Genomic DNA, 12,077 nt, shown 5'->3' with positions numbered 1-12,077 from the left:
GTTTTTGTTTCTTCCTAACAAATTTAAGCACATAAGATATATTTTGGAGGAATAAAGTATCGGGGGGAAACAATACATATTTGGATCAAAATGAGAGAAAAATCAGAATCAAAGTGACCAAGATGGAATAACAACAAGATTTAAAGCCAAAAACCCGACGAGATAGCGCCATGACGCTAGCCTAGAGCGTCGCGACACTCCAAAGTTTAAATTTCGCGTTATTTGAATAGTGTAGTGTCATGACCCTGTGTATAGCACCATGGTGTTGCTACGACAACTTTTTATAAAAATACGATTGTGCAGCCGTCAAAATGGAGGAGTTTGGGAGAGGTTTTTTTGTAGTTTGGCTTTTTGGCCAATTTGAAGGGCAAGGAGACCATTGGAGAGCTTTGAAAAGAGATTTTCAAGGTCGGGATCGTGGAGGTCGCTTTGGGAACAGACCATTAACACGCCAAACTTAATTTCTTCTCCTTTCCCTTGATTTTTGTAGTTTTGTGATGGACTTCTCATTGTGATTTTATTGTTTTATATTGAATATGAGAAGCTAAACCTCTTATCTTAGGGATTGATGTAGCCATTCAACTTTACGGATTGATTGTTTAGTTTTCTTGATTGAATGTTTATAAATGTTTTATTTGTGTTTCTTTATGCTTAATCTCTTTAATCTACTGGCCATATATTGATTGACTTTAGTCTTGAAATCTTAAGCTTGGAGCGGTGATTTAGATTTAGAGCTGGGACGATGCATAACTAAAGGGGTTTTAAGATCGAGAGACCTTGAAATTCTTTAGAGGTGGTTAAAAGACTCGCTCAATAAAGTCTTTACTTGTTAGAAAAACTAAATAGGGATATTGATTTCTTAATTGGTAAGGATAATTAGCTTGCGCTCGAGAGAGGCAGTTGAGATTTGAGAGTTCTTGGCCTATAGAATATATAATTCGTTCAATATTGAGTAATTGATTAATTAGTTCATAGATTCAATAGGTGAAATCAATTCCCTAGGACCTTTCTCCCCATTATTTTATCTTTATTTTAGTGCGTGTTTATTTTCTTTGATTTTATTCTTTCATTCGGATTCAATTCTCTAAATAAAATTGAGTGATTGTATTGTGGTACTTGAGTGAGCTAGAAATCCAATCCAGAGGACGATACCGATATTCACTTACCATCTATATTAAAACTTGACTCGTACACTTGCGGTAAGTAATTTTTGCTACACTAGACCGAGTTGACCAAGGCTGGTTGGCTATAGGGCTTGGCCAAGCTGACCGAGGCTGATCGACAATAGCCTTGGTCTGGCCGACCAAGTATGCTAGCCTAAAAGTCCAGGACGTGTCGAAAAGGAAACATAGGGCTGGTCGACTTTGTGGTCAACTCGGTCATATCTTGACCAAGCTGGCCAGTCGATCTGCTAGTTGGCCTCAGTACATTCTTGGGTCAAGTCCTATTCTTCGGTCTCGACCTTTTGAGTTCTTGGGTGCCCACTTGATGCCGGTTTGTCTGGATTTAGTCTTGCTTTACTTTTACCCTACCAGAAGCCCCCAGTCTCAAAGTAAAATAATAGGTTAGACAAAATGCGAGACTTCTATATTTAGAGTATTTGTTAAAAAGTTGTGTTACTTACAGATTGGCTATTCTTGGTTCGTCATCCTCTGTCGGCTATTTGTTGTCGGCCATCCTTGGTGGGCTTATAATTGAGTCTCTTAGGTTTTTTAACCAGTTGGGTTTGTCCGCTTGCTTTCAGTTTTATCACCAGGGTTTATTAACTTGCTAAGTTTGCTTACTTGCTTTTATTTTAATACCATTGGTTTAGTAACTGCTTGGCTTGTTTACCTGCTTTTGGTTTTGATGTCTTTGGAGTTGATTAACCAGCTGGGCTCGCCTACTTTCAGTTTACACCAAGGGTTTCTTAATCGACCAAGCTTGTTTGCCTCCCTTTAATTGTAATACCCTTGGTTTAGTAATTGGCTTGGCTTAGCTTACTTGCCCGCTTTCAGTTGTATTACAGTTTGAGTTTCTCAATTAACCTTAATGGATTATTGCTACTTACTTGTCCCCTCCTCGAGGAGGTTTTTAAGGTATTTAGAAAAATATTTACTCAAGATTCCAAAATAGATAACAATTAAATCAAGTGTCTTTGTTGAAAATGAAATGGTGTCTTTATGAACAAAATATAATAGAAGACTAACTAGGGGTAATAAATCTTACGAGCATTCCATGAATGAGGTAGGACTTTGCCATATTTGTTTACTAAGACATGGTTTCCCGATCAAACTATTTTGGCAACTTCGTATGGACCTTCTCACGTAGGACCCAATGCTCCATTGGTTGAGTCTTAGAATCCTACATGACCATCCTTATGACAAACCCACCCCCTCTAAAGCTTCGGTCTTTGAGCTTTGTGTTATAATATCGAGTGATTCGATTTTTCTATTTCATTGTTCGCAATCGAGTTGTCTCTCGATGTTCTTCCAAAAGGTCGAGGTTGAGTTGCATGGATTCCTTGTTTCCCTGTAGGTGGAGGAAAAAGTCCGAACTCTACTAGGACCACTACTTCAAAACCAAACGATAGATAAAAAAGAGTGCCTCCCGTTGAGGTTTGAGACGTTGTTCTATAAGCCATAATACACTAGGACTTCTTCAGCCTAAAATCCTTCAAGTTCTTCTAGCTTGGTTTTAAATTTGTTTGGATGACTTTGTTGACTACTTTCACCTTGTCTGTTGATTTGTGGGTGCAATAGTGAAGAGCAGAGGTGTTTGATGCCCAACAACATACAAAAATTTCAAATGCGCCATTTTCAAATTTTCTCCCATTGTTGCTGACAATTTCATATGGCACTCAAAAGGTCCGTTATTTTCTTTTCAATGATTGTAGCTAAGGTCTCGGTCTTGGTCAATTTAGTAATTTAATCTTCGGCAAGCATGCAATTACGTCCACAAGGCCGACCCAACTAGGCAACTATATTTCTCCATGGCTTAGTCGAGCTGACCACAATGCCGACCAGCCCTATGTTGCCTAGTCGGCTCAGTCATGTAGCTAGTGAACAAGTTGGTCCACTAGTTGGCTTCAATCCTCAGTTATTAGGTCGTTTCCTCTTCTTCAGTCTCGACCTTCTGAGCTCTCGGGTGTCTGCTTGATGTCTGAATTTGGCTAGTAGGAGTTTAGTCTTGCTTTACTTTACCTGTAACCATTTTTATTTAAAACATCATCAAAAGGGATAATATTTGTTTTCCTTTGCAAAATAATAATAATAATAATAATAAATAATATTCCTTTTCCATGGTTTCATTATGATTATATATATTTTTTCCTTTTCTTTCATTCTTACGGAGTAAACGAGGTATTGATATAATTTATTAGTTAATTAGTTTTCTGCTGACCCGGTTACCAATTTCTCTCTTTCTTTTTTTTTTAATTCATGCGATTATTTTTAGGAAAATAAAAGAACTTTAAAAAGTGCAGATAGAGTATCCACATAAAGTGTTAAACATTGTTGTGCTGGATTTTAAATATTTTGTTTATTTTTATATATAAACTAAATAGTACACAGAAGTACCAAATTGAATTATAATATAAAGTTTAAAATGTTGCCAAAGATCTTATAGATCTTACTTTAAATATCATCCACATCAATATCTTTCTTTGTACACAGTGTATCCCTTGATTGCAATCTTCCTACTTGCATTCATTCATTTCAAAAAGATATCTTTCTCATCTTCTCTCTTTTTTATTTTATACTGAGTGAGGTTTATTTAATTGATATTGAGTAGATTGATAAATCAATTATGATATTTGGTGACATCGAATATATTTGTTAGCGGTAAGATATTGACATCGATAGATATTTCTAAAAAATTCAACAATTCTTTAAATTAAGAAGTAAACCCTTTAACATTTTCAAATAAGTTTAAAGTTTATGTTAGGAATAATATGTGTCCATTAATGATATTTGTTGATATTTTATAATAATGGGTCAATTTTTTTTATGATACAACAGTAATATCCATCCACTCCTTAGATTAACAGTAATATAGACTTGTTAATTAAGAATTCGGATAAGGTTAAGTTGATTATTGACTAGAGTTAAAATAACAAATAATAAAAAAATGTTGTATTTATAATAAGAAAAACTCGAACCCATTACAAAGGTATCAAAATCCAAAAAATATTGTTGCCATTTTTTTTCTTTTTTTTAGTTTAATAATTTGAAGTAAGAGAATCAAACCTTCACCCTCCAAGAAGTACTTGATGTACGTGAACCTAGCTGAACGGTTAAGTATCTTGTTTCTTTTCTAAAGGTTGAAGGTTCGAATGTCCCTCCCATATTTGGGAAATTTGAATTTGTGACCCCTTCAATAACTGAAATTGGATAAATGACCCTATTTTCAAAAAACATAATTTTTGACCCCATATTCTATTAATTATGACCCCTCTCAAAATATGACATAATGAAATTACCATTGTACCCCTGTTTTAAAAAATTTCATCCCCTCAAACCCCATCCTTCGTCTCGGACGTTTCATGGCACTCTCATCCCAAGTAAAACCCTAAACCCCGATCTCGGAGAATCCCCGTCTCGAAGAATCCATTTCGCACTCATCCATTTTTTCTGAAGATCATTCTTTCGCACTCATCTGTAAGTGTCGGATTCATCTCGGAGGCTGCAAGGTTAGTTTCTATCTTTTACAATGTAACGAAAGTTGTTATTCTTTGTTGTATTAGCATGACCGGCGTTATCTGAAGCGGCCTTATAGATTTAGGTTTAGTTTGACGTTGTGATTGTAGGAGAATAAAAAATCCAGAGATTGCTTCAATCTCGGATTCTATCTTGGATTCAATCTCGGACCTCATCTCGGATCCGAACAGAACCGGGACGTGTCCGGGATCGACCTTCATCCCGGACCGAACCGGACCGGGACAAGTCCAAGATGAAAGGCAGAATGCTGTTTTGTTTAGTTTTTTTTTTTAAGTTCCTTGTCACTTAGCATTAGTCTGTATCTAATATGTTTTATTTCAACTTTGTTATGAACGTAGAATGGATTTGAGACTCATCATAGATCGCAATCACTGGTTTCCGGTCACGTTGACGAACTTTGCCCATGTTGATAAAACCACTACTAGGATTAAGGCCAAGCTAACCCCAACCCAGTTAGACATGTTTAGGCAAACGTGTTTCGGTCCTATTTTGGACATGGACGTTGTTTTCAACGGTCCATTGATTCATCACCTGTTGTTGAGAGAGGTTGAAGAGCCTAGACAGAACGTCATTAGCTTTGACTTGTTTGGGAAGAGGGTGTCTTTTGGTAAGCGAGAGTTCGACCTAATCACCGGGCTCAGTCATAGGATGAATAGGGTAGATAATCATATTCCTGGACGAAGACTTAGAGCACGTTACTTTGAAGACAGTGTTAGGGTTAAGTGTAGTGAGCTAGAGAAGACTTTTTTGGAGGACGTTTTTGACGACGACGATGATGTTGTGAAGGTTGGCATAGTTTATTTCATAGAACTTGCCATGATGTGGAAGGAGAGGAAGCAGTTCATAGATACGGCCCTATTAGGTGTTGTGGATCAGTGGGAGGCGTTCTGCAACTATGACTGGAGTTCAATGATTTTTGATAGGACGATTTGGAGTCTCAAGAACGCCCTGAAGGATAAACTGTCGGCGTACCAACAGAAGACAAGAGCGGACCCCACACACGTTGAGACTTATATTCTGTACGGGTTTCTGTATGCATTTCAGGTTAGCGAGGTTTAAGTCAACTGTATAATTTTATACATTATTTAACTGCATCATTTATTTGCCTTCCCTAGATTTCAGGTATGGGCGTATGAGATGATCTCGACGTTGAGCCTGCGAGTAGCAACGAGGTTGAGCGATGACGCCATTCCTCAACTTCTCAGGTGGTCGTGCACTTATTCGCGCGAGTTTCGTGTGCTAGCGAGTGAGGTTTTCGATAACACGCGGGTAAGTAATTCTCTTTTGGCCGTATGGTTCATATTTGGTTTTTCATTTCGATCTAATCATAGGTTTTTTGTAGTCTAAGGTTAAGGAACACTTATTGGCAACGAATGTTGAGGAACAACACATGGTTCGTGTCATTCTTCCACCAGAAGCCCGTGTTATACCTGATCCGCCTACTGTACCTGATCGGGCTGTTGTACCTGATCGGGCTGTTGTACCTGATTCGCCTGCTTCACCTGATCGGGCTGTTGTACCTGATCTGCCCGCTGATGTGGAAATGGGTCCTCTAGAGGATCCGGTAGTAGAGGCACATGCGGTAGACAAGGCTGGACCTAGTGCAAACGACGGTGAAGGGTTAGAGAAGAGGTCGAAGAAGAATAAATTCAAGAAGAGGATCAGCAGACGGTTGACGAGGCTGGATAACCGTGTTGGTGCTATCGAGGACATACTCGGTGACTTTGGAGTCGCCCTGAAAGGTATTCAAAGATACCTAAAGAAACTGGTGAAGGTACTAATTTAATATGTATACAAATTTGTTTTTAATTATTATAATAATGCTCATGGGCCAGTGTTTGGGTGCAGGGTAAATTCCCTGATCCGAGCAAGTATTTCGGAGGTGGGGGTGGGCCCGATGATGATGGTCCATCGGATGGAAGGCCTGATGAGTCCCCGAAGCCAGATGGAGGTCGGAAGAGTATGGATGAGGACCAAAGGCCTGATGAGGACCAGAGGACGGATGAAGACCTGGAGACTGAAAAGGAACCGACGTCGGGACATGGTTCGAATAGTATCGACGAGGATCCGAAGAGAAGGGACGATGATCCAATGATAACGGAGGAGGACGATGGTATGATAACGGATGGGGACGAGGATCCAAATCAGGTAACTCGTACTTATTTTCCTCGTCGGATTATTTATGACCTTGTCTTACATCATGTTATTTAATATCAGGATATTACGATCAGGAGACCGCTTGATGGCTCGGAAGTGGATCATGTAGATGACCATGGACCTCGGGTGGCCGTAATTCAGGTAATCACCTTCTGTAATGCTAGTATACACTCCTGATTCACATATTGTAATGTGATTAATATTTCTTGTGCATTAAGATCTCACCATTGGCAGGCAAGAGCCAGATGCTCAGCCAGGTACACAGCCCACGAGACGACGAGTTAGGCGTCCATATAAGGACTGGGCACCCGACGCGATCATTAAGGTAAACTTAATGTCATGCATTTCATTAGTTGTCATTACTCGACCTTACGTTTTTATTGTGGTTTAGGTTGAACAGTACCTTGACCAGGACGAAACTGACCTTCAGCATGCCTCAACTGGCCGGGGGCTACGCAAGCGCCATTATTCGTGGAAAATGAAGGGTATATACACACTAACCGGCCGGCGTAGGATCACCGTGGACGTATATGACCCAGCATGTCTCATTCCTCCGCAACTGGACGGTCAGCTCCAGACATGGATGGATGACCCGGACACCAATGGACGAACTCGGTCTATTACAGCTGGCTTACAAGGGAAGGAATGGTATCTCGATCTACTAGACCCTACTGTCCAATTGAAGGACGAGGTAAGTACCTCTTATTCCACTATCTAGTACTACATTTGTCAATAATATTCCAATATCAACTTGTATTTCTTAAATGCAATAGGTAGTTGATGCTCTCGTCCTATTTACGGCCAAAAAGTTGGAGAAGTGTCGACATCTGTGTCGCAAAAATTTGCGATAGGCGACGTGCTACTTTCGATACATACTTTTTACCGCTATTCGTTTGAACTAAAAAATACTATTTTAATTATCTGTGTAAGTAATATCATTTTGGACTTCTTGTACAAACTCAGCTGAACCGAACAGACGGTCCGTATGCGGCCTGACTGGGCGTTTATGCTGAACGCACGCGCTAAGCGTGGTAACAATTATATAGATGCAAGCGCACACCTGTCAGAGTAATATAAAATGGACGGAGTATCCAAGTATCGATCCTCAAGGACTTCTAAACAATTTCCAAACTCTAAAGTTTTAAAGAATAGTGAATGTTGGAATGAGTGATTCTTGTAAAATGGGAAGTGATCACAAATAATGGTTTGGATTTGGGATTTGGACTTATAATAATAAAACCTAGCCCGAACTACTTCAAGTTAGCCAACAAAGAATCAAGGACATGCTAAGGACAATATGCTTTTTACTTTAGAAACCAACGACTACGCTTCTCACTTGACTTATGTCTAAGCAAGTTCAAAGTCGTAAGACATTCCCTAATATGTCTATTATGAGATATATCTTAGTTTTAGGATGGAAATAGTCGCAACCTCGGGTTAAGGTCCTATGTCTAGGCTACTAAGCGGAACCCTTATGTCTAAGGCGCTCCTCTCCTCGGTTTAACCAATCGACAATGCAAATAAGCAACCTTTTCAGTATTGACTTGTTAAGACTTACAGTGGCCTTCTCTAAATCCTAACTTTTTGGGAAAACATGTTGAGCAATGAATGGAAAGCAAAAACACTACTTCTTAGCAACCCTTTTTAGACATAAAAGGCTAACTATCCATAACCGGGCTAGAGACGGGAATTTAGAAAGACATATTGAAGAAAATACAGCAAGTAAAACGGTTGAATGTGGAATGCATGTGTGAAAAACAAAAGTTAACTAACGGAGAGTTTTTATCGGGATTGAGAGCTTCGCCCTTCTCTTTCAAGCAAGGGAGAGTGTCACGTGCTCTTTCCTCCAAAAACACAACTCTCTTAACTAAAAATAAAGTAAAGGCAAAGGGAAGATAAGCAAAGTGCTAGATTTTTATATATTTGAATAAGTAGAAAATGACTAAGTACAAATGGAAACAAAACAAGCTCAATAAAGGAATGTAAAGTGCTCGGGATTTAAAAACCAAAAGTAACTAATGAAAGCAACTCAAAAGCACTTAGAAAGCAACAAAGAAACACTAAAAATGATCAAGAGAAGGAAGCAAGGCTTGATGATTTTGGTGGAGAAGTTGCTGGAATTTATAGCTGTGCAGAATTGGTTAGGTAGGTCCTAAAACGATGGTGAATCACCCATTTCCAACTCTTTTGACTGACCAAATCGTGCTCAAACTGATAGTGGAACACTTCTTCTACACGTATGCATCGGTTGGAACCACCAAAACGCATTGGAAGACGCGTTTCATTAAGGGCAAAGTTGGAAGAAAACCAGTTTTTCTGCAGGCTTCCCAGGCGCCTGGCGCCTCCCATGATGCTTTTTTCGTCTTTTTGCTTCTTTTGATTAATTTGCACTCCCAAATGGTCCTAAAATGTCATAAATACAATATAAGCCATCCACAAACCATAGTATATGAATTTTGCATGAATTGGACCTCAAACGACCGAGAAAAATCCGAAACAAAGCTGAAACATAGTAAAAACAGCATCTAAAACCTTCTTTTTACGCATGTAAACAAGCGTAATCACGGCCGTGAAACCAGGGGTCCTGTCCACGAGAATCGAATACCCCTAGAGCCAAGAGAATACAATATTTCGATATGTCTTCAGTAGGCAGTCGGACCAGAATGTGGCTTGGACTGATGCAAACATTGTGTACACCCCGATCAACCTAGGTGGGAACCACTGGGTGATGCTCAGGATTGATCTTGTGGAAGGTGACTTAACCGTATGGGATTCATTCCAATCGGCCACTCCACTAGATTCACTCGAGAATGAGCTGAAGCCAATTTGTACGATCCTACCTGCGGTACTGCATCATGGCGGGATATTTGCAGCACGACCGGACCTGTCAGTGGTGCCATGGAGGGTGTGTCGGGTTCGCACACCCCAACAGAGTAACGCCACAGATTGCGGGATTTTCTGTGTACGCTTCTTAGAGTACGATGTTACCGGGTCAAAGCTGGACACTTTGACCCAAGATACTATTGTATTTTTTAGACGTCAGTACGCTGTACAGATGTGGGCGCGCCGTTCCATTTTTTGAATATTTATGGAATTCCGATATTGTCTTTTCTAATTCGTATTTCATTCTCGAAGCATGATACATGAAACACACAATAATAATACAATCCAATCCCCACAATAATAATAATAGTAGTAGAACACATAGAGTTGCAAATGCATGCATGCATGGTTGGTTTCTTGACATACAAGTTACCTTACCAATTTCTTTAAAATTCACTTCATACATGTTTAAAAGTAAATAAATAACAAAAGCATATATTCACAATGTGGTAAGGGGTTCACTACATGTTTTGCGATTATGTCCCCACGCACCACAACGACTACACTTACGTGTTTGTCGTACCTCGCCCGTGGAAGGAATCCTAGCCGTCTTCCTCCTCCCAACTCTTGGAACAGTCTTCGGTGGTTCCACCGGTATGTTGACAAACTCTGGCGAACTGTTCCATGTCGAGACGTATCTGACTGGAAATATGAGCTCTGCATAAGCCAATATCCAGGAGTTCATCGTATATGCCTCGTCGCACAGACTGTATGGATTTATATTTCGCATCGTCGCCGCCGCAATAGCATGAGAGCACGGAATCTTAAAGTAATCAAACTCCCGACAACTACACGTCATAGCGTTCAAATCAACAATCCCGTCAAGGTTGCCATCCCATACCTGGAAATGGAACTGGTCAATATTGTTTACAACGTGTCTCCGCGCGCTATCTGAATATTCGGCATACATGTTTTCTGCGTAGTCGGACAATGTGGTTGATCGGAAGCTGCAAGCGTCCGTCGATCATAGAACCAATTCTGTAACTTACCTCTAATGTGGTCAAGTAAAGCGGTAACCGGCAACTTACGGGCGTGCCTGAAGAGGGCATTTACAGACTCTGCGATATTTGTAGTCATCTTTGTGTACCTCAATTGAGTTTGGAAACAACGAGCCCAACGCTCCTTCCCAATATCGTCTAGATATTCCCGTACACCGGGGTATGCACGAAGTTGGGCCCAGATCAAGTTGAAATATGACTCGCGATACGCCTTTGCAGCCTTTAAAAATAGTTCATCGACTGCCTTCGCATCGTTTTTACATTTTGCTATCAAGTTAACCTTGATATGCTGTATACAAAAGCAATGAAATGCAGCAGGAAATACCTTGTCGATTGCCTTGCAAATGGTTTGATGTCTATCAGAAATGAAAACCAAATTATCAACTACGGCGAGCACACGTTTTATTTGAGTCATAAACCACACCCATGATGCTACCGTCTCACCATCGACAATCGCAAATGCTACCGGGTAAATCTGGTTATTTGCATCGACACCAGAAGCTGATAACAATACCCCTCTGAACTTTCCCTTTAGGTGGGCCCCGTCAACAACCAACACTGGTCTAATACAACCAAGAAAACCTCGAATCAATTGACCCAATGTCATATACATATTTGAAATATTTGTCACCTTCTAGTTCTAATTCGAAAATAGTACCGGGTTCATGATTTTCAAAGCTTCACCATAAGCTGGAAGTAGACCATATGACGATGCTGGATCACCTCTAATAAGCCGGAGTTCTTCTTCACTAGAACGCCATGCTCTATCATAACTTAAATTGACACCATACTCTTTCCTCATGTCTTGTATAATGTCCTTCGGTCTATACGTTCGGGAGACGTCTGTGAACTTCTCCTGCACAAGATGTCCTACCACCCAACTTTTGGCTTGCCTATGATCATGTTTTAAAGCCCCACCATAGCACGTATGGGCAGCACAATATTTTTTTATCTTGAACAAAGTGCATTCCTTTAGCTTGGTAGCTCGAAGTCTCCACGTGCAATCAGCATGAACGCACTGCAGTATATATAGCTCCGACGTCGACTTTTTTACTTTAAACTGAAAATTCTTCCGCATTGCAACTAAATGCATTATCAACTCAACTCCTTCTTATTATCAAATACATCGCCCTCATTAACATCATTTGTCCCAGAAGACTGTACTATGAGTTGCAATTTCTCATCATTAGGGTGTCCGGTGAGACTATTACATCCCGATGGCAGGACCGCTTCTTCATCCCTGCGAATCTCAGTGTGCACATGTTCCACATCATGCTCAAGCTCATCATCAAGCGCACCGTCATGCTCTTCGTTCCCATATTCTGCTTGAGAGTGTCCTTCT

At 40.1% G+C, this 12,077-nt stretch overlaps 1 protein-coding gene across 1 annotated transcript; it reads right to left on the bottom strand.

The window, feature by feature from the left end:
• Positions 1-9,138: 9,138 nt before the first annotated feature.
• Positions 9,139-11,813, bottom strand: LOC148212873 (uncharacterized). The gene is made up of 4 exons (XM_088120414.1): positions 11,394-11,813; positions 10,727-11,210; positions 10,200-10,628; positions 9,139-9,224 (listed from the first exon to the last, which is right to left on the bottom strand). The coding sequence occupies exons 1-4, from the start codon at positions 11,811-11,813 to the stop codon at positions 9,139-9,141; spliced, it is 1,419 nt and encodes a 472-aa protein (XP_087976540.1).
• Between the last annotated feature and the right edge of the window lie 264 nt (positions 11,814-12,077).

The sequence above is a fragment of the Momordica charantia genome, assembly GCF_013281855.1.
Source record: "Momordica charantia cultivar OHB3-1 chromosome 2 unlocalized genomic scaffold, Mcharantia_2.0 BLBB01000002.1, whole genome shotgun sequence".
Lineage (NCBI taxonomy): Eukaryota > Viridiplantae > Streptophyta > Magnoliopsida > Cucurbitales > Cucurbitaceae > Momordica > Momordica charantia.
The sequence above is the reverse complement of the archived record's forward strand: the minus strand, read 5'-3'. Positions and strand labels throughout refer to the sequence as shown.

Excerpts from the sequence above, each read along its gene's own strand:
- LOC148212873 (XM_088120414.1), bottom strand. The coding sequence starts at position 11,813 with ATGCGGAAGAATTTTCAGTTTAAAGTAAAAAAGTCGACGTCGGAGCTA. Across the intron at positions 11,211-11,393 it reads CTTTGAAAATCATGAACCCG|ATTTACCCGGTAGCATTTGC; the intron begins GTACTATTTTCG and ends GCAAATAACCAG. Across the intron at positions 10,629-10,726 it reads TTTACTTGACCACATTAGAG|ATAGCGCGCGGAGACACGTT; the intron begins GTAAGTTACAGA and ends CCGAATATTCAG.